This window comes from Rhinolophus sinicus, chromosome 14 (assembly GCF_057876585.1).
Source record: "Rhinolophus sinicus isolate RSI-liver-muscle chromosome 14, RSI-T2T, whole genome shotgun sequence".
Lineage (NCBI taxonomy): Eukaryota > Metazoa > Chordata > Mammalia > Chiroptera > Rhinolophidae > Rhinolophus > Rhinolophus sinicus.
The window spans coordinates 32779290-32801052 of NC_142514.1; the positions used below are offsets into that span (position 1 = coordinate 32779290).

The following is a 21763-nucleotide window of genomic DNA, read 5'->3' on the forward strand; positions in this document are numbered from 1 at the left end:
GATTTAAATGTCTATGAGCTTTTTTTAAAAAAAAAATACTTTTTTCTATACACATACCTCTTTTCACTTTACAACTGCCTGGTCCCTGTAATCAACTTCTTGAAAATTGTTTACATTCACATTTCTATTTTCTCATCTTTAACTCATTTAATTCATATTTATTGAGAGCCAACTATGTACCACTTACAGTCCTAGGTGCTGATATAATTCAGCAATGAATTAAAAAATTCTTGTTCTTTTAAACCTTGCAATCTGGTGAGGGAAGACAAGTCCAGAAAAATTGTCCAGAATGTGTAAATGGGCAGAAGAGGATTACTGGGTGATTTTTCATTGTAGTGTTGGGGTATACCTTTGATAGACTTTATATTGACTAGGCTATCTTACAACTTTGTAGGGGTAGAGGTTAACTTGTAGAAAACTGGTAGCAATGTAAATAATTCTTGTCTGAGAGCAACGCAAATGATTCCTATCCATAGTAATGTGCATGCATTTTGTCCAGTAGAGATGGAATTGATTTCCATCTAGCATAAGAGATAATTCCAAATATTACAGTTTGTTACTTATTAGGATATTAATGATTTTGCAATTAGCAAATTCATTTCAGCATTCCTTTGGCTAATTATCGAAATCTCTGCAACTCAAATTCTCATTTGAACAAGTCCTACCCTCTTACTGGTTCCCTCGTTATTTAGGATAATGATGGATGAGTAGTTTATTATGATGAATAAAATCTAGCATGTGTTCATTTTATATTTGTATAAGAGTTATGCTTTTTTCCTTTTGAAAATTATAAGAAAATAAATACATATCAGGTGTAATAAGTTATAAGAATAAAGGCAGGGTAAGAGAACAGCAATTAATTGGTGGTGTAGTATGTATTATTTTGGGCCAATCAGTCAGCAAGTCCTGTAGTTTCTCTCTTAATTACAGGTGGGATCCATCCTCTTTTCTCCATCTTCACTGCCACCATGCTAATCCAGACAATCATCTTCTCTCATCTGATCTCCCTACCTACTTGGTCATCGGCTGTCAGATGATCATTTTTTTTTTTTAGATGATCACTTTTTAAAACACTGATCTCTACTGGCTCCCTATCTGTGGTGAAGTCAAGTTTTCCGGAGCCCCAAACTTACACAAAGAAAAATAATATAGTATTAGGTACAGGGCCTTGAAGGGGGCAGTGCGAATGACAGGTCCAGAAACGTAAGCTTTCATTAGCTTCACTAAAAATTCGTCTCTGCCTACACGTCTAGGCTCGTTTTTTTTTACTCTACCGTAGGATCTTTCTCCGTGCAACTTCTTCTGCCTTGGAGGCCTTTCCCGCCCCTTTTTGTCTAGCTAACTCTTTCAGTACTCAACTGCCAGTTCCCAGCACTCCGATTCCAGCTGGGCTAGACTTTTACCGAGTCTCTCCAAATGTTCCACGCACCCAGGCGGAGCCGCCATTCAGTGCGAAGGGTTGTTCTTTTCCAGCACCCTCAAAAGATCCCTGGGGTCGTTGCACCTGAGATGGAAAGGTAGGTGGAGCCTCGGGAGGACTCAGCCGTAAGTCCCTCCCCTTTCTGTCCCGAGTGTCGCGCACCACCTCTCGGGAACCCGCGGGTCTGGCCTTGCTGTTCCGGTCGGAATCATACAGCGGCGCACGCTGATATGGCTGCTCTGGTGGTGAGAAGTGTTCGGGACCTGTTGAAGCGTGCGGACTGCGCCAAGGTCCCGCGGAGACACCGACATAAGAAGAAGTGGGTAAGGTCCAGCGGGGGCCCGGGAGGGAACAGTGACAGCGGCCTCTGGCTGCCGCTCCTCGGGAAACTTCTTCGGCCCTTCCACTTCGCGCCCCGCTCAGTTAGATTCGCTGCTCCCGCCCCTCTGGAACGCCTGTGGCCTCTAGCCCCCTCCCTTCAGGGGGCGTCACCTCTTTATCGTCATCGCCTCCGTCCGCCCTTTTATTTCGCCACAAGTCTTGGACTCTCCCTCTTGTTTCGTCTACAGCCTCCTGACCCCGCCTCTCTAAGTTACGTCATCACCTCCGTCCTCATCCTCCCAGTTTTGTCATTGCCTCTGGTTCCCCAGCTCTTGATTACCATCCTCTTGGCCCCCACTTCCCTTCCTCCCTCTCTCCCACCCTTCCCCTCTTTCCCACCCCGCCCCTTCTCGTCCCCCCTCCACCCATGACCTCTTCTCCTTCTTTCCTTAAAGATTTTCCAGCCGGGCCATCCTCACCCCACGGAAAAGATCATAGCGACTTTCCCTTCCTTCCTGGGTCTCAGCCGCCCTTCGGAAAAGGATTTAACCCCTTCCTTACCCTCGAACTGCCTCTGGCGGCCAGGAAAGGTTACAGCGACCACCCTGCCCATACCTCCGGCCCTTCCCCAAACCCGGGCAAAAGATGCACTGACTACTCTCACGCTCTTGGGTCTCCCCATTTCTCCAGAGACCCTTTCTCCGGCCTCACCGGTAGCCCTGGGGTTTCCTCCATAACCGGCACTCCCCGCTCCCTACCCCGACCGATTCCCTCCCCGCCCCCACCATCCCTCGCCTCACCCCCACAACCTCCCCTGCGCTTGGCGAGATGTTCTTTTGAACCCTGTTCTCCACCCGTCGCAAGGCACTGCTGCCAGGAGCCTGTCCCCTCGGGTTCGCCCCCTCCGAGCCCTTGTTTTGAGCGGTTCAGACTTCTGGGTTCACCCCTTCTCCATTCGCGGAGCCCTCATTGCAGCTGCATCAGTCCCTTAAGAACACCGCGTCCCTGTCCCCAAAGCCCTTACACTGACCACCACACTTACTTCTGTTACTGTGCTGAAAATAATTCAGCCTTAGTAACAAGCAGGGTGACCTCCCCTCCTCTCACTCATGGGCCTCCACAAACCAGCCCGGTGAGTTCTCCTCCCCTCACTCATGTGCATTTAGAAACTGGCCCCAGGATTTCACCTGTCACTCATGGTTCTCAGGGAACTGGCCTCATGATTTCACCTCCCATTGCTCACCGGCCCAAGGAAACTAGGCCTATAATTTCCCTACCCCTTTCTCACAGGGTTTTAGAGCTCTCACAGATCTCCTCTCTGTACCCTCCCTGGTCCTCAGGGAGAAGTTGTAATGATCCTCCTCTTTCCTCAGCATCTTCCCCACCCACTGGCCAGTTTTACCAAGGCCATCTTAAGCCTCCAGACTCTTGTGAACCTAAACCACAGTTTGATCCATGCCTTGGGAAAAATTGTGGCTCCCCACTTTCTTCTCAGGCATGTGTGGCTGACTATCCCAGTTCATCTCAGGAGGATTCCTATCACTATTCCCATGTCCCCCCAGAGACCCACATATCTGCCTCTGGGAATCCTTATAGTATCATTCTCCTACCCCCTGGGATTACTGGTTCTTGCTCACCCCAGTCCCAGGCTCCCAGGAAGCCTTGCTTTGAGTCCATTTTCCCCTGGGAGACTGGTGGGCGCTCTTACCTCTTTACTGGTACCACGGTTTCTGGTCCCCCGTGTCCCCAGGACCCACCTCTTCCCCTGTCCTCACCCTGTCCTTTTTCTGCCTTCTTCTCTTCATCCCTGGGCAACCAGTTTGTATCTCCACCCCAGTCACCCTTCTGTAGAAGCTATAATGAACCCCCTCTCCCTACTGCAGTTTGCCCCCAAGAGAAGTCCCCCAAATCCCCAGGGTTAAAACAGCCACGTGCTCCCCACAGATGTCGCTCCCTGGTCACCTCTGCCCAGAACACTCCTGAGCAATTCAGGCCCTCTAAGGCCAGCGCCTCTCCTATACCTCCCTCCCACCCTGGTCTCTCTGGTCCTTCTTGTATGGTGACATCCATCACAACTTGCTCCAATTCCTGCCCCAAAGAACTTCCTCAAGGGACTACCTTACCTACCCTAGTCCCTAGGACCCTCAAAACTGTTATCCCCACTTCGCTTCCCTTCTGCTTTCCTTGTGATTCTATCTTACCTAATATTTATGCTCAGAGCTGCCCCCATGGACCCCCCCTAAAAACCCCTTGCAGTACCCATATATATTCTGTGGTTCCCCCCACCCCCGATCCCTGCCCACCTTCTGGTTCCACAGGTCCCCCTCAGTGTCGTAACCAGCCCGTGGTGCCCCCCTGTGGTACCTATGGCACTCCCAGGGGCCCATCCCAACCCCATCACCAACCTGTGGCACCTCCATGTCCTACACATATCTATTCTTTTATCCCTTTGAGAACACCTTTCGACCCCCAAAGTTTACCCATTGACCCCCGACCCCAGGGCCACCCTGATACGATGCCCTGTGGTTTCCATGTCTACTCTGTGGCTTCTCGAGGCTCACGCAAAGAGTCCCTGAAGGTCCCCTACAGCTGTCCTATGCCTTCATCCACCAGTTCCACCTGTACCACTAATCCCAGCAGTAGTTTGACTGTTACTAGTGAATGCCAGAATAGTGACAGCCAGAACACAAATATCCATCAAAGCAGAAGTTGGAACCAGAGCGAGAGTCCCCACCAAAGCATAAATCAGGATCAATGCGAGAGTCTTCAACTTGGCGTATGTCAGGAACAGAGTGAGTGTCCCCAGAGCAGCAAAAGTCAGGGCCCGAGCAAGAATGCCCTCCATAGCAAAAGTCGGAGCCGAAGCAAGAGTCCCCACCATGACAAGAGTCTGGGCAAGACTGAGAGTCTCCACCACAGCAGAAACCAGAGCAAGAGTCCCTGCCATAGGAGAACTCATGGTCGGAGCAAGAGTCCCAGCCATAACAAGAAATGAGAGCCAGAGCAAGAGTTCCAACCAAGTCAGAAATCCAGGCCAGAGGAAAATTCACAGACGGGAACAGGACTGCCAGCTATATTAAGCTTCCCAATTGTAGCAACCAGGACCAACTTATGGACTCCTCGGCTGAGGTCTTCGTTTTCCTTTTAATCTATTTTTATGCTCGTTAAGCCTGACTGATGTCCCTCTAATGCTACCCCATAGAACTTCATCCTAGAAGTTCCCATTTTGGTTTTTACCTCTAGGTTTCTGTGAGTTCTCCTTTTCCCACCTTCCTGGGGTCTAGGTACTCTCCCCAAATGACCCTCAACCCTGTGATTGAATTACGGTGTCGGCCACTGCATGACCTTAGGTGAGTTACCCTCATGGCCATCAAATGTGGAAGGTTGATATTGTTTGTATCCCCCTGAGCTGTCTAGTGGTGCTCACATAAGCTAGGAGACATGAAAGTGCTTTAGAAAATGGAAGGACTATTCAGAGAGAAAGGGTCTTTTGTTTTTAAGCCTGAGGCTTCCCCAAGACCTCCATAGTTTCTTCCAACCTTCTATAGATTTTCCTTAGGAGTCCTCTCCTGAGTTCCCATTCTCTTAAGTTCCTCTTACTCCAAGGCCTCATGGAGTGCCCCCTTTCTTGGTGACCCCCACATGCTATCATGAGAGTTACAGCTTCCTTTCTCTCACAACCCTGAGACAGAAAGACCAGCTCCTCACTACTTTTCTCTCCTACACTTCTGGCAGGCAGAGGCAGGGTGCAAAGGCAGGAGTGGGCACTAACTGGATCCACGTTTGCCCTGGGGCTCTGAGGTATTGGTGGAGTCAGGCAGTAGGGGATAGAGGCAAAACTAGAAGACCAATAAGCCTGTTCTTTCTCTTTTAGGCTGCTACAGAGCCCAAATTTCCTGCCACTCGACTAGCGCTGCAGAATTTTGACTTGACCTACAGTGTGCAGTTTGGGGAACTTTGGCCATCAATCCGGGTCAGTCTCCTCTCAGAGCAGAAGTATGGTGCACTGGTCAATAATTTTGGTGCCTGGGATCATGTGAGTGCTGAGCTGGAGCAGCTGAATGCCAGGGACTTTGTGAATAAAGCCCACGCCCGTGGGGGACAGGAGCCTGAGAGCAGCCAAACTGCAGCTCCATCCCCAGCTTCCTGGGCCTGCAGTCCAAACCTTCGATGCTACACGTTTACCAGAGGGGATGTCAGCCGTTTCCCTCCTGCCAGGTAGGACCTGGAGCCATTGATGGGGCTGTCCTGAGTGTCTGATGGAAATAGAAAGAGCCCCAGCTCTTGTCTTCTTTAATAAAAATTACAATGTTGGGGTGGCCGGTTAGCTCAGTCGGTTAGAACGTGGTGCTAATAACACCAGAGGGTTGCCAGTTCGATTTCCCCATGGGCCACTGTGAGCTGCACCCTCCTTAAAAATAAAAAAATTACAATATTGCGAATATTTACTGAATGCTTATGATACAAGCTGGGCATTTTTCCAAGTGCTGTACATATGTTGTCTCCTTTTGTCAACAGCCCACTGAGATAGGTACTGCTGTTCCTCTTTACGTTTGAGGAAACTGAGGTACAGAGAAGTTAAGCTACTTACTTGCTTTAGGTCCCTTAGATAGTAAGTGGTACAGCTTGTATTTAGACCCAGGTGATCTGACACCAGAACCTGTACTTTGAACCTGCTGTTCTCTACTGCCTCCTGTAGAAAACAACCACATCTTATGTGAGCACTTACTGCAACCTCTCCAGTTAAAATGTGCATTATTTACACCTGCTTTCTCATTTTTCCCTATAACCACCCATCAAAGAGTAGGACAAGTAACCTCATGGAACCAAAGAAGTGGGACTTGCCTAGGAACAGAGTTAGTACCAGCCCGGGAAGAAGAAAGGAGAACTTCTGGTCTTCTGATCCAACGCTCAGAAGTATATGAAGTTGAATGAAAAAAGACCCTATAATCATATGTTAAATTGTGCTTTACAAATTCAGAAAAGAAGAGCTCAGTGTTAGTTGTAGGATGTGGAATTGATCTTTGAAAGATTGCTTCATTCAACAAATTTTTATTGTCTGCCAAATGCCAGGCATTCTTAATTGCCCAGGTTACAGATGCACAAGCCCTCAACGAGTTTACCGTCTAGTGAGGAAGACAGCGATTAAAAAACTATCCGTGATTTTGATAAATACTACAAAGGAAAAGTACAAGATGTTATGAAGTCATATATAAGGAGATATAAACCACTCTTCTGAGGATGTGAAATTTAAGCTAAGACCTGAAAACTGAGTAGGAATTAAAGCTGGTGGCATGGGGGTGGGGATTAGGGGGTAAGAAGCTAAATATGAGGTTATAGAAGCAGGCAAGAGCCAGAATATGAAGGTTTTATAGGCCAAATGGGATTTTGGACTTTGTCTCTAAGGGAAAGAGGGAGCCATGAAAGGTTTTAAGCTGGGCAATGACATGACCAGATTTGAATTTTTAAAATACCGTTCTGGCTGCTGTGTTGGGTGGAAAACAGACTGGAGAGGGGCAAGGCTAGAAATGGGGATGTAAGTTAGGAGGCTTTTGGAATAGTCCTAGCTACTGGTGTGAGGGAAGGCTGTATGCTTAAGAGTAGTAAGTGATGAGGCTAGAAAAGTATATGGGGTGCCGCGTGTGGCAATCTTGAATGCTAGGAGCTTGCAGGTTGGGGAGAAGGGGTTTTTCTGGTGGCCTAGGGTTGCTTAAAAAATAGCTGGAGTTCCTAGGGCTGGATGGTTTCAGACTGTGTGCTCTTTAGTATATATTGCTGTAAATTGCCAAGAGCTGTTGTAGAGAGCCACAAGAAAATGTTTCTGAGCAGGGAAAGGCAATAATGCACCATGGTTATAAGCATGAGTTTTGGAGTCAAGAAAACCTAGATTTGGATCCTGCCTTCATCACTTACTAGCTGTGTAGCATTGGATAACTGAGCCTTGCTTTCCTTATCTGGAAAATAATGGTAGTAATAGCTGACACTATAGTTCACTATGTGCCACTGCACTTACATTAATTCCTTTAATCCTTACAATAATCCTACCTGGTAGGAACTGGTATTACAGATGAGGATACAGAGAAGTTGAGTAATATATTGAAAGTCACACAACTAATGAGCAACTGGGCTGGATTTGAGATCCAGGCAATCTGGCTCTGGAATTTGGGTTTTCCTGCCTTATTGGGTTGTGGTAAAGATGAAATGAAATGATGCATATTAAACACCTAGTATAATACTTGCAATATAGCACTCATACATACTGCTTCTTATGATTGATATTATTCTCATCAAAGTTATGATTCAGGAAGATCATTTTAACCGCTGTGGGGATGGGGGGATAGATTGGAGCAGGATTGGAGACCAATTCAGAGGTGTTGGCTTTAGGCAGAACCATGGAGTTAGAACCACGTGGTTTCATAAGTTACATGAGGTGCTTGGCTCCTACTCAGGGAGGACACCTTGAGACTAATTGGGGAGACAACCCCTATATGTTTGGGTTCTTTTTTTCCTTGTTATCTTGATGGGCTCCCTGTAAATCAAGGAATCTTAACCTCTCAGGAGTTCAAGGATGTATTTAGGGAGTCCAGGAACCTCCTGAAGTTGTCTGAAAAATTGTTGTGCCTTTTTCTTTTTTTTTTGGAGTTACTAGTTTTCAGCAGATTCTCAAAACTGCCTGTGAACTAAAAAAAAAGGTTAAGGAGTGATGCTTACAAAAAGAAGTAACTTGAGGAGAATGGGTTTTGTGGGCCAGTGCCGGTGTGATAACAATTCTGTGCTTTTCCCAGATTTCTGTTTTGTTTTCATTCTCCTTTGTGAGGCATGAGTTCGGTTTCACAGACAGTTCAAGCATGGTTTGACTTTGAAACTGTCCTATCATAACCTGAGTCCATTTGTGAATGCTCGAAGTGTCACAACCTCACAACTGGGGATTATAGCTCTTGTAGTTGAACTTCCGTGCTGTGTCTTATGTCTTGTCACATTTTTCTCTCAGAACCTTCCTGTCAGGGCAACAAGGACCCGGTTTCTGTCTCCTCCTCCTTGAGTCTGTCCCCAATGGCTGTCCATACTGAGCCGTGTCTCAGGCAATTGCATGGCTGTTCCACCAATTGCCCTTATGAAACTGGCCTGGGAGTCCTTCTGTGACCATTAGGTTGTTGTCTGTCATCCTCTCTCCCCACAACATTGTTGCCTCTTTTCGTGCCTTGTCGGCTCTCACTTGGACTCTTGTAACAGCCATCTCAGTGGTGTCTTTATTTCTATTTTGTTCCTTCTAGCACACCTAGCTTTCTCAAACTCTATCTAGCTAATCACATCATTTACCTTAAAAACTTTTGGTAACTGCCTGCAGGTTATGGTCCAAACTCCTTAGCATAGGGTTTAATACCTTTTACGACCTGGCCTCTATCTGTTTTCTAAACTCAGTCTCATGCACCTTGTATTTCTACCACCCCAGTGTTTCTGTCACTGTTTCTGAAAGAAGCTATGAGTTTGCATGCTTCTGTTACTTTGCTTGTTCTTTTTTCTTCTGTTAAGAATGCTTCTCTTCTTTTTTTCTTAACTTGTTTCACTTTATATATTATATTTTTTACCTTCATCAGGCCTAACTCAGACAGGCACTCTTGACACTCTTCTTTGAACCCACAAGTACTTTGTATCTCAAAATGTAACCCAATAAAATTGCGTTCCTACTATATGCCAGGCACTGTTTCAGGTGTTGGATATACTACGATGAACAAAGCAGACAAGTCCCTGCCCTCATTCTAATAGGGAGAGCTGGGGGGAAAACACACACACACACACACACACACACACACACACACACACTCACATCTATACATATAAAGTAAATAATAAATGCTTTAAAGAAAAATCATGCAACATAGAGAAATAGAAAGAGATGGGAGTAGGGGGTTTCTATTTTTAGATAGAGTCAGGGAATGAATGCCAGTGCCTCTGATGAGGTAACTTGTGAGGAGAGACCTGAATGAAGTGAGGAGGCAAGTGAGGGATATTTGGGGGAAGAGTGTTGCAAGCAGAAGGTACAGCATGAGACAGGAGCATGCTTAATTAAGGAATAGCAAGATGGTTTTAGCAGGGCTGGATTAGAGTGAATTGATGTGTGCTTTAAAAGAACCAGTCTGGCTGCTGTGTAGATGAATAAGTGAATGACTGAATTAGTGAGTGTAGGTTTGAGAAATGAGTTTTTGCTGAGTAGAGCTCAGTAGCCCCTGAGGACATGGCCTTGGTGGCTTTGACTTCCCAGTGGGTCTCCTGACTTGGAATTTGACGATACGTGCTCTTCTCTATTGTAGGCTTGGCAGCCTGGGTGTCATGGACTACTACCTGATGGATGCTGCTTCCTTGCTGCCTGTCCTGGCTCTTGGCCTGCAGCCTGGCGACACCGTGCTTGATCTATGTGCAGCCCCTGGGGGAAAGACACTAGCGTTGCTTCAAACTGGCTGTTGCCGTAAGTCAGAGGGCTGGTGTCTTGGGCAGGGAGGGCTCCCTACCTCACCCAGTCAGGTGCACACTGAATATGATGGGCTCTTTGGTTCCAAAGTCAGAGGAGAGATCGTGCTTGCTTGCTAAGCAGGTGTATTTTTTCTGTTTGTGAGTATTTTCTCTATTTTTTTGTTAGTCGGCCAAGGAAGATTGCTGAGCAGAGCAAGGTCTCTGAAGGCAGATTAAAGTAGGGCCCTAATCAGTCTACCACATGACACTTTCTCCCTCTGCATCTGTTTTCTTTGTGTCTAAGATTAAGGTCCTTGTCCTTAGACTTCCAGCTAAAGCAGTAGGTCAGGCTACAGCGACCCTTTATAGCAGGGGTGTCAAAACTGCGGCCCGCGGGCCAACTGCAGTCCGCAGTCCATGGTTAATTGGCCCCGCAGCAAATTCCAAAAATATATTTAGTTTACTTAAGTAAACCAGGTGAGGCAATACGTACTTCACCTCAAGTGAGTGGCCCGGCTGTTTGTGTATTTTACCGCATATGGCCCTTGGTGAAAAACGTTGGAAAAAGTTTGGACACCCCTGCTTTATAGCTTTATGTTATTCTTCCCCAGCCTTTATGTGCTTCAGCCATATCCTGCTACTCTCTGTTGCTGGAATTCACCTCCCCTTTTGCAAGCCTCAGCTCAACAGTGCCACCTCCTGGAAGTCTCCCCTCATAGCTTCTGCTGATGGATTGAGAAGTGATGCCTCTGTCTCCTCTGCGCCCAATTATGGACATCTCCTAGCACATTATTAGCCTTGCATCAGAGCTTTCCTGGGTACACATCTTCTCACTCTTCAAGATTATGAATTCTTTGGGGACAGGCCTAAGTCTTACTCATTTCAGTTATATAGCCCTGCCTGGGCCTTGTACATTGTAAGTGTTCACTTCAGCCATTCACTGGTCTACATCCTGCCTTAAAATAGCTATTTTCTTCTTAAAGACCTGATAAATATCCACAATGGGGCTGTGATTTTCACACTCACCTTGGAGCTCAGCCAGGCTTCTCTTGCCATATGCCCTAGCCTTTTTGTTGGGCCTGGACCCTTCTTGCACAGTTCTCGTCAGCCAACTCACTGTTTGAGTTAGCTTTTAGCCTCGTGGTGTGCCCCATCCGTGATTCTGGAGAGGTACCACATTTGATTTCAGCCTTCTGGAAGTCCAGAGGGAGAGGAGAAAAGATGTTGATCTGGCTTAATGAGTCCAATGCAAGAGAGCCCAGCCTGTGTGGTGGGCTGTGCTAATTGTACTGAGTGCTGTTTGAATCTGTCAGAAGAGGGGTGAAAGAAGTAGGGTTACTTATAAGAGGAGGAACTTGAACTAAGAGGAATGAAAAGGGCCAAGGAGAAGTACTTGAGAGTTGCTCTTCTAAGGTGTGCTGAATTACCAGCTCCTCACATTCATCCCAGAGACTCCTTGATCCCAGGGAGACAGGAATTTCGGTGCAAGAAGGGGACTTAGATTTTACCTAGTCCAGCTCTCATATTTAATGGAGGGGGAATTTGAGCCCTGGAGAGATTAAATAACTTAATCTTTTACATACTCTTAAGTTGAAGGTAGAGCCAGAACTGGACCCAGCTTTTCTGTTCTTAGTTCATATCCAACTACAAATTCCTATTGAGCAGAGAATCCAATTTTTATTTCTTTGCATGCCCTCAAAAATCGGGACCATATTTCTTTGTGGGAACACTAAACTTGTTCATAGTAGAGACCACTCCCGTTAGATAAGGTATGTACTCTCTAGTTCTTCACCACACTTCCCACCTCCACTTCACTCCTTGACTCTGAAGCCAGGTATCAATTGCTATTTATCATCAAGCTTGTGGTACTATTCTTTCTTATTGTAGAACCAAGAGCAAAGTGAGATATTTCTTGAACTTCTGTCTGTCACAAAAGGGAAAATGAAAGACAGTGAATCAATTAGGATAGGTTTGGCCATGTTATACAATAGAAAACTCAACTAACTGGCTTAAAGAAGAAAAGTTTATTTCTCTCTTACACAAGATAAGCTGGGGTATAAGAAGTCCGGGGCTGGTGTGGAGGCTCCATGATCATCAGGGACTTCTTTCTCTTTGTGACCTGTTTTATTGTCAGCTTCTGTCCTCAGGATTCATGGTCAAAGGGGGCTGCTGGAACTCCAGTCATCACATTAAAATTTGGAGCAAGAAGAAAAGACAGGGCAAGAGGCGCCTCTCCTAACTGTGTCAGCTTCTTCTTTTTTTTTTTAGATTTTTTTATTGGGGAAGGGGAACAGGACTTTATTGGGGAACAGTGTGTACTTCCAGGACTTTTTTCCAAGTCAAGTTATTGTCCTTTCAATCTTAGTTGTGGAGGGTGCCGTTCAGCTTCAAGTTATTGTCCTTTCAGTCTTAGTTGTGGAGGGCGCAGCTCAGCTCCAGGTCCAGTTGCCATTACTACTTGCAGGGGGCGCTGCCCACCATCCCTTGAGGGACTCAAGGAATTGAACTGACAACCTTGTGGTTGAGAGCCCACTGGCCCATGTGGGAATGGAACCGGCAGCCTTCGGAGTCAGGAGCACGGAGCTCCAACCTCCCGAGCCACCGGGCCGGCCCCTGTGTCAGCTTCTTTTAAACATCTTTCCAGAAGTCCCAGACAGTAATTCTGTTTAAAACTCATTGACCAAAACTTAATCATACTTAGTTATAAAAGGAGATTCGGAAATGTAGTCTTTTTGGGCACATTGCTCCTGATTCCCCTAAATAAAGTTGGAGTTCTATTACTAAGGAATAAGAGGAGGATAAATTTTGGGTGAATAGTGTGTAGTGTCTACCAAAAGTGAAGAGAAACACATGTTTCAAGAACAGTGGGAGAGAACATAGTTCTTTAGAAATAAATATACTTACCTGGTCTGCTTTGTCTATTTACATAACTTTTCTGGCCTTTACAGCCTCTGCTCCGTAGTGTCTACTATGGCGCCATGCACATAGTCAACGTTTCTCCTCCATCTGCTCCTACCCCTTGGGTCTGCATGAATTGGCTATGCTTGAGAATTGGTCTGACTCTCCATCAATACCATTGCTAGTGGGATGTTTCGTTGGGCCATGGCCTCTGAAGTTTCTTTATTCCCACAGACATAAGATGTCCGTACTACCCAAAGCCATCTGTAGATTCAGTGCAATCCCTATCAAGATTCCAATGGCATTTTATTTTTTTTTTACAGAAATAGAAAAAAGCAATCCTAAAATTTGTATTCCCACAGGCCATCTCGCTGCCAATGATCTCTCCACATCCCGAACAGGCAGACTGCAGAAGATACTTCACAGCTATGTACCTCAAGATATCAGGGATAGGAGTCGAGTTCGAGTCACCTCATGGGATGGCAGGAAGTGGGGAGAACTGGAGGGGGACACCTATGACCGGGTGAGTGATTTCTAACCTGGGACATCCAGCCAACCAAATCTGGCCTCCTCATCCTGCTTCCAGGTCCTGAGGCAGTAGGTTCTAGCCCTACATGTTTGAGCATGTAGGGCTATTTCTGGACCTGGCCAGCTCTTCATGGGTGATTTGGAGAAAACAGTCATCTGCAGAATTGTCAGTTCCCCGTAGAAGACTATCTATGATTTCTTCAGCTTAGATGACTATCTTCATTAGAGACAGCAGCAGAAAGAATTTGAACCTGACTGAATGGAAAAAAGAAAGTTTACTAGGCTTATTTTACTTCTCAACTCACATGGTTGCTCAGAAACCCTCATTAAGTATGAATAAGCTCATTTTATTTATTTTTGAATATTAATACCCTGTTTCCTTGAAAATAAGACCTAGCCAGACCATCAGCTCTAATGCGTGTTTCGGAGCAAAAATTACTATAAGACCTGGTATTATATTATATTAGACTCGGTCTTATGTTTTAGTAAAATAAGACCTGGTGTTATATTATATAAGACTCGGTCTTATATTAATTTTTGCTCCAAAAGACGCACTAGAGCTGATTGTCCGGCTAGGTCTTATTTTCGGGGAAACACGGTAGAACTATAAATGTGTGTGTGTTTTAAAAAATAGAAATGGTAGTATATTATACTCACTATTCTGAACTTTGTATTGTTTTCATTTAGTAATGTACCCTGATGTTCAGTCCCTTTTAGTTTTTATGTTTTTGAAGTATAGTTGCTACCGTAGATAACAGTTATATGCATTTAAGATTTTGACAGGTTACTAAATCACTCTCTGTGGAGATTAAATCTGTTTCATTTTTGCTTATTAATAAGAGTACTGTTTTCTTCATATCCTGCCACCATTGGTGTTTCAGACTTTGTGGGTTTTGCCAAACTGATAGCATCTGATTTGTATTCTGTTATTATGAATGATGTTGAAACTAATTTCATATTTTAAAATTATTTGTATTTTAATTGGCATGCTCTAAAAATACTTATTGAAAACATATACTTCTAAAAATATAAAAAATATATAGCTATTGTTTCTGTGTTATCATCTGACTCATTTATCTAATCTGTCCAGCTCTCACCATCCTGCCTCAGCCAGTCTAAAATATTGAAGGAAAGACCAAAGCTTATACAGTCTTAGATTGGCGTGAGAGACCTGCTTCCTACTTGTGTAGGAATCCCCTATTCAGCTTTTTTGATATGGAGGCAGCAGAACAGAGTGGAGAGCACATGACCTCTGCCATCAGCTTAACTTGTTTCTGTATCACCGGGCTGCCGCAGACTGACTGACCTTGGGAAAGCTGCTTGATCTCGCTGAACTTCATTTGTAAAACAGAGAACACTACTATGTAGAATTATTATGAGGATTCATTGGAGTATCCAGGGAGAGCTCTTAGCCCTGTACCTAGTCATGAAGATTAGGCAGACATCGTCATTATTCAACATGTGCTTGCATGCCTCCATTGACAGGGATTCTCTGAGGATCTGTAGTTGAACACCTCTTGATGTTAGAAATAAGTTCTTTCTTTTACTGAATTAAAATCTGTAGATTGTATGGTATATGGTTGAGTACTGGAGTCAGACTCCTTGGATTGGACTCCTAGTTCCATCACTTACCAGCAAGTTACCAGGAGAAGTTTGGCAAGTTAACCTTTCAGTTAAACTTCAGCTTCATCTGTTAAATCATGATAATAGTAGTGCCTAGCTCATAGGTGAAGATTAAATAAGAATGCATGTAGCACAGTTCCTGTCATATAGCACTTAATAATATTGCTATGATCACAATCCTTATTATTTTTATTATTGTTTCCATTCATTGATCCTAGCTATGACTTCTGGAACAATGAAGAGTGAGCTGCCTCCTATTTTACTTGCAAGTGCTTCACTAGTTTTAATGTCCTAACGATGTCTCCATTAATTTATTTGTTGAACAGGTAGTTGTGTGCAGTACCCTATGTGTTAGGCATGTGTTAAGCACTTCAGATACAGAGAAGAATACCATCTCAGGGCTCCATGCACTTTGTAACTCCATGTCTCCCCCAACTCTACCTGGCCACGAGCTGGAGTGAGGACAGGACCCCAGCGCTCTGCGTGTTCACGGCTAGACACTTATCTCCCTCCACACTCAGTTTTCTTTTTATATGTATTGTAGTTATACCTTTTCCTATCCCTTTATATTTAGCCTTGTTGAATCACTTCCTTTTAGGTGTGTCTCATGTATTGCATAGAATTAGGTTTTGCTTTGTAAATGAATCTATAAATTTTATTCTTTTAAAACAATTGTTGCCACTGATAAATTTGATCTCAGCTGTCAAATTATTTTATTGTGTCTATTTTATTTATTGTGTTTCTTTCACTATGTGATCTCTTTTCTTTGTTCTTTTGGTTTTCTTTTAATTTTTTTTATTATTTAGGAAGGTTTATATTTTAGTTCTACATTAGATAATTCCAATATCAAAACTGTTTAGGGTTTTAATTCTATTTGTTGTAGTTTCTGCTAATTCTTGGTTAAGAGGACTTGTTTTCTTTTAAGTTTTGTGGTTGTTTTTGTTACCTGTCATAATTTTCTAATAACTTTTCTATTGGAGTATAACACAGAAGTGATCAAATCATAAGTGTATTACTTAAGATTTATCCTATGTGAAATACACTTATATTATTCTACCCTTTCAAGAAATATATTACCAGCATCCCAGAAACTCTTATGCCTCTTTTTATCCTCCTAGAGGTAATAACTAGTCTGATTTCTAAAATTATGGATGTTTTGAACTTTATATAAATGTAATCATATATTATGTACTCTTATCTGACTTTTTCCTCTCAACATTGGTTGTGAGAGTCATCCATGTTGTTGCCTGTAGCAGTGGTTTGTTCATTGTCATTGCTGTATTATATCCCGTGGCATGCATATATAACAATTTATTTGTCCATTCTATTCATAATAGGCAAGTGGGTTTCCAGTTCTGGGCTATTACAAACTACACTGCTGTGAACATTCTTATAAATGTTGTTTTGGTGCACTTATGTACCCATTTCTGTTGAATTGTTTGGTCATAGAATATGTACATGTTCAACTTCAGCCAGTACTGTCATACAGTTTTCCAAGTGATTGTGCCAGCTTAGATTTCTGCCTACAGTGTATGAGAATTCTAGTTGTCCCACAACCTCATCAATATATGCTGTGTTTTCCCCATTTTAGCCATTTTGGTGGGTGTGTAACTTGCATTGTGGTTTTAATTCTCATTTCACTGATGACTAATGAATTCGCATACCTTTCATGTGTTTATTGGCCATTCTTTTTTAAGTGAACATATGTCTTTTGCCTATTTTTCCTTTTGAGTTGCCTTTTTCTTATTGATGTGTAAGAGTTGTTTATGTATTCTGGATATGAGTCCTTTATTGAATATATATGTATTGTAAACACCTTCTTCCACTCTGTGAGTTATCTTTTCACCCTCTTAATGGTACAACGAAGTTTTTTGTTTGTTTCTTTTTTAACTTTTTTTTTTTTTTTTTAACTGGGGAATATTGGGGAACAGTGTGTTTTTCCAGGACCCATCAGCTTCACAGCTCAGCTCCAGGTCAAGTTGTTGTTTTCGATCTAGTTGTGGAGGGCGCAGTTCTCTGGCCCATGTGGGAATGAAACTGGCAACCTTGGTGTTAGGAGCACTGCACTCCAACCACCGAGCCAATCGGCCAACCACCGGCATCTCAGTTCCAAGCTCAAGCCGTTGTTTCTCACTGGCCCATGTGGGAATCGAACCAGTGACCCTGGTGTTATGAGCACTGCACTCTAACCACTGAGCAAACCAGCCACCCCTTATTTTTAATGTAGTCTAATTTATCTCTATGGTTAGTGCTTTGGGATCTTATTTAAGATACCTTTGCCTACCCTAAAGTAAGGAGGATATTCTGTTATCTTCTAGAAACATTTTTTTTTTTTTTTTTAACAGGACTTTATTGGGGAACAATGGTCAAATTGTTGTCCTTTCAATCTTAGATATGGAGGGTTCTGTTCAGCTTCAAGTTGTTGTTCTTTCATGTTCTTTCAGTCTTAGTTGTGGAGGGCGCAGCTCAGCTCCAGGTCCAGTTGCCGTTGCTAGTTGCAGGGGGCACAGCCCACCATCCCTTGCGGGAGTCGAACCGGCAACCTTGTGGTTGAGAGGACAGGCTCCAACCAACTGAGCCATCCGGGAGCTCAGCGGCAGCTCAGCTCAAGGTGCCGTGTTCAATTTTTTTAGTTGCAGGGGGCGCTGCCCACCATCCCTTGCGGGAGTCGAGGAATTGAACTGGCAACCTTGTGGTTGAGAGCCCGCGCTCCAACCAACAACTGAGCCATCCGGGAGGCAGCTCAGCTCAAGGTGCCGTGTTCAATTTTTTTTTTTAGTTGCAGGGGGCAGAGCCCACCATCCCTTGCGGGACTCGAGGAATTGAACTGGCAACCTTGTGGTTGAGAGCCCACTAGCCCATGTGGGAATCGAACCAGCAGCCTTCGGAGTTAGGAGCACGGAGCTCTAACCGCCTGAGCCACCTGGCCGGCCCCTAGAAACATTTTTGTTTTACCTTTCTCACTTATATTTACAATCCATTTGAAACTGATTTTTATGTATAGTGAACAAAGGAAGGAAACCAAAAGTGATAGCCAGTTGATCCAGCATCAGTTATTTGAAAGATTATTCATTTCCCATAGCTCTGCCGTGTCACCTTTGTCATAAATCAAGTATCCATATATTTGTGGGTCTGTTTATGGGCTGTATTCTGTTTATTGGCTTATTTGTCTTTCTTTCTTTTTTCCTTTTTTAAAAATTTTTATTGGGGAACAGTGTGTTTTTCCAGGACCCATCAGCTCCACAGCTCAGCTCCAGGTCAAGTCGTTGTTTTCAGTCTAGTTGTGGAGGCGCTGCTCACCTCTAAGACAAATCATTTTCAATCCAGTTGTGGGGGGCACAGCTCAGTTCCAGGTCAAGTTGTCGTTCTCAATCTAGTTGTGGAGGGTGCAGCTCACAGTGGCCCATGTGGGAATCGAACCAGCAATTTTATTGTTATGAGCATCATGCTCTAACCAACTGAGCTAACTAGCCGCCCCCAATTTTACTTTTTTGAAACATAAATATAGGACAGCTTTTTGAAAAACAAGTTTGTTTTTGTCTCTAGTGCCTAGCAAAGAGTAGGCTCTTAGTAAATGAATGAATTTTACATTTCTCACTTTAAAACTTTTCCATATTGTATATGACATTGTTTTAGCATAAGGTATTTTGAATCCTGATACTGTTATTCAGTATGTTAGCTACGTTCTGGGCATTGTGTCATCTGTAAATTGGATATTTTCATTCAGATAGCTAAGGATCGAGCCAAGGACAGAGCTCTGAAGCACTAAAGACTTCTTCCTAGGTTGACATCCATTAATTATCGTTATTTGTGTGTTGGTTTTCGTTTTTTAGGTATACAGCCATGAGTATACCTAAATATACTATTTTCCCACTCCCTATTTCACAATTGTCTACCAGGTGAAAATGTGAAGCTTTGTCAGGTGCTCTGCAATGGAAGGAAGGGCAGAGGGAGCACTCCACCAAACCCTCAGGCCAGGGGCCTAAAGCAGCTCTGGCCTAAGAAAGAGGAGTCTGTAAGGAGCTTTAATACTTTACCCTTTAACACTTCTGGGCAGGTGCTGGTGGATGTGCCCTGTACCACAGACCGCCACTCCCTTCATGAGGAGGAGAACAACATTTTTCAGCGGTCGAGGAAGAAGGAGCGGCAGATACTGCCTATGCTACAGGTGCAGCTTCTCGCGTGAGTGACAGATTTACAAAAACTTAGGACTTTGTGCCAGAGTGCTCTGGGGGTCTGGTCACCCAGGGGTTTGGGGGGGCTGGAAGCTCTTACCAAGACCATCACCCATAGAAGGGCCTTCTGGCCGAGGATCTGCCTGGAGGAAACAGGCATCATGGAATAGTCCTCTGGAACATAAAATTCCTATGGGCTGCACAGATTCACTTATGTTCTCTTACCTCCATGCTAGGCTCAGTACCAGTGAGTATCACAAGTCTGAAAAATAGTTGCTGAGATCAAAGCTCTGTAGGGCTGGGGTAAGGACTCAGTCCATAGCCAGCATTAGGGTTTGGTTCCTAACTAGAGCCGGAGCTCAGGGGATCTTTTCAAGAAGGCTTCTAGAGGAGAGCCCTGGAGTAAGGTTGGGTTGCTCTCTGCTTTGAGAATGACTTTTCAGGTGGTGTCATCGTGGAAGGGACTTCAGAGGTTTAACATAGCCACTCATCCCAAGTAGCCTCCCCTATCCTTGCTTCCAGCTCCTTCTGTTGCCCTCCTGCTTCCGGGAAGCTCACTAGTCACTGCTTCTCTCTCTTTCTGGTTTCAGGGCTGGACTCCTTGCCACCAAACCAGGAGGCCACGTTGTCTATTCCACGTGCTCACTCTCACACTTACAGAACGAGTATGTGGTGCAAGGCGCCATCGAGCTTCTGGCCAATCAATATAGCATCGAAGTTCGGGTAGAAGACCTGACTCACTTCCGAGAGCTTTTCATGGACACATTCTCTTTCTTTCCATCCTGCCAGGTTGGAGAGCTGGTAATCCCAAACCTCATGGCCAATTTTGGGCCCATGTACCTTTGCAAAATGTGTAGACTGACATAGCATCACCCTGTTCCTAAAGCCCTGGTGAAGGAAGACAAAGGCTGTACTCCATGGAAGCACTGGAAACTGAGACCAGTGGCAAAGATGCACTCTGGATCCTATGTCCGTCCTGTTCAAGTCTTTCTATAGACAGTTTTCAGCAATAGGAAGTAGGAGGTTTTCTGTCCTGCTGTCCAATTGTGGAGCATCAGCAAGTTTCTAACTCCCCTATTACACTCCACCCCCCACTTCCCATCTCTATATACTAAAGGTTCCTACCCTGTTAGGGGCTTAAGAGGAGGAGCCGTGAGCAGGCCCACACTATAAGCTGTAAACTTGGGAAGAAGCATTTAACCAATAAAACTGTTGAAGCGCCATAAAGCTGGGGCTGTCATTGTGGGCCTCATGTCCGTCCAGGTACTGTTAGTTCCCTCTGTACCAGCTGCTGCTACTGAGCACTGGCTCCCAGGGGCCTGAAGCCCAGGACCACAGCCTGGTGACAGGCCTCTGGTTACAGAACCCCTCTTACACTTGAGAGTTCTGTGTGATCGATCGTCAGCAGCCAGTGGGCCCAAACAAATCTACCTATGTTCTCTATATGACCCATGATCTAATTTAAGGAACAAGTAACTAAAAATGTGAAGCCAGTGCATAATGATCTGCTTATTTACAGGGAGAAAGCTCGCCTGAACCGAATAATTCCAGCCATTCTTCCTGCTGTTAACAGCACTACTGTCCCGTTGTAGCTGGGGAAGCTGCTCTTCCATAGGACTGTGATAATGTTTGGTGTGTTTCTTCTATTGTTCATTTCTCTAGCAAGTATTCTTTGAGCTCATGTATGACAGGTAGCCAGGGAACTACTGGAGATGTAGCAGCTGGGGTTGTGAGGGATAAGGAGGCCTCATCCTTCGGAATGGCAGCTCTCCTCCTTTGCTTTCTGAGCCCCTAGGAATCTCCGAATGTCTTGTTTTGGTATATTCTATTTTGTTTTGCCTTGTTCCTGGTCTGTGGCTGAGCTGTGGTGCCAGTTCTTTGGCATACCTCAAATCACTCAGAGCTCTCCTCCCAGCATCATAGGGCCTCACCTCACACGGTGTTTGTTTGGAAGCAACTTTACATCATTTACTGATTGCATGCTAGTTAAATTGTTTTTGTAACTTTAGCACAAATAATTCAGTCTTTCAATGGCAGGGATATTAAAAATTGCTTATGGTCACTTGCAGATCCTGCTTTTTTTATTTTAAAATTTTTTTTTCTTAAAAACTGGCCCTTGTGCAAAAAAGGGTGCATATTTTAGAATACTTGTGTTCTTGGTTCTTCCCATTTTCCTTATCCCTTCTCTTCTTCTTTCTGTCACTCACTTTGTTTTTTATGCCTTTCCTGCTAATCCTTGTTTGAGTATTAGGGGTGTCAGCTGAGGAGGATTTTAGATGAAATTCAGCCTTCTGCTTTCTTGCGATTTGCATTATATCTGAGGGCCCTGGAAGACCTTCCAGACTTA

General features: G+C 44.4%; 1 protein-coding gene across 3 annotated transcripts; it reads left to right on the top strand.

Annotated features, from left to right (window-relative positions):
- Positions 1 to 1227: 1227 nt before the first annotated feature.
- On the top strand, positions 1228 to 21484 carry NSUN4 (NOP2/Sun RNA methyltransferase 4). 3 transcript variants are annotated; one of them, XM_074334664.2, is made up of 6 exons: positions 1228 to 1743; positions 5616 to 5959; positions 10054 to 10208; positions 13453 to 13613; positions 19299 to 19409; positions 20007 to 20262. In XM_074334664.2, exons 1-6 carry the CDS (start codon positions 1651 to 1653, stop codon positions 20124 to 20126), a joined length of 984 nt encoding a protein of 327 aa, XP_074190765.1. In that variant the 5' UTR covers positions 1228 to 1650; the 3' UTR covers positions 20127 to 20262. The 3 variants fall into 3 exon arrangements, 2 of the variants coding, with proteins under 2 accessions (XP_074190765.1, XP_019604983.2); XM_019749424.3 differs by having other exon boundaries at positions 1230 to 1743; positions 19299 to 19423; positions 20007 to 21484; XR_012497210.1 differs by lacking the exons at positions 1228 to 1743; positions 10054 to 10208; positions 13453 to 13613; positions 19299 to 19409; positions 20007 to 20262 and adding an exon at positions 1768 to 5091 and having other exon boundaries at positions 5616 to 5729.
- The last annotated feature ends 279 nt before the right edge of the window (positions 21485 to 21763 follow it).

What these genes read in the sequence shown, in the direction of transcription:
- NSUN4 (XM_019749424.3), top strand. Translation starts at nt 1,651, where the DNA reads ATGGCTGCTCTGGTGGTGAGAAGTGTTCGGGACCTGTTGAAGCGTGCG. An exon ending in AGCCGTTTCCCTCCTGCCAG is followed by an intron (nt 5,960 to 10,053) that starts GTAGGACCTGGA and finishes TCTCTATTGTAG; the next exon opens with GCTTGGCAGCCTGGGTGTCA. An exon ending in AGGGGGACACCTATGACCGG is followed by an intron (nt 13,614 to 19,298) that starts GTGAGTGATTTC and finishes ACTTCTGGGCAG; the next exon opens with GTGCTGGTGGATGTGCCCTG.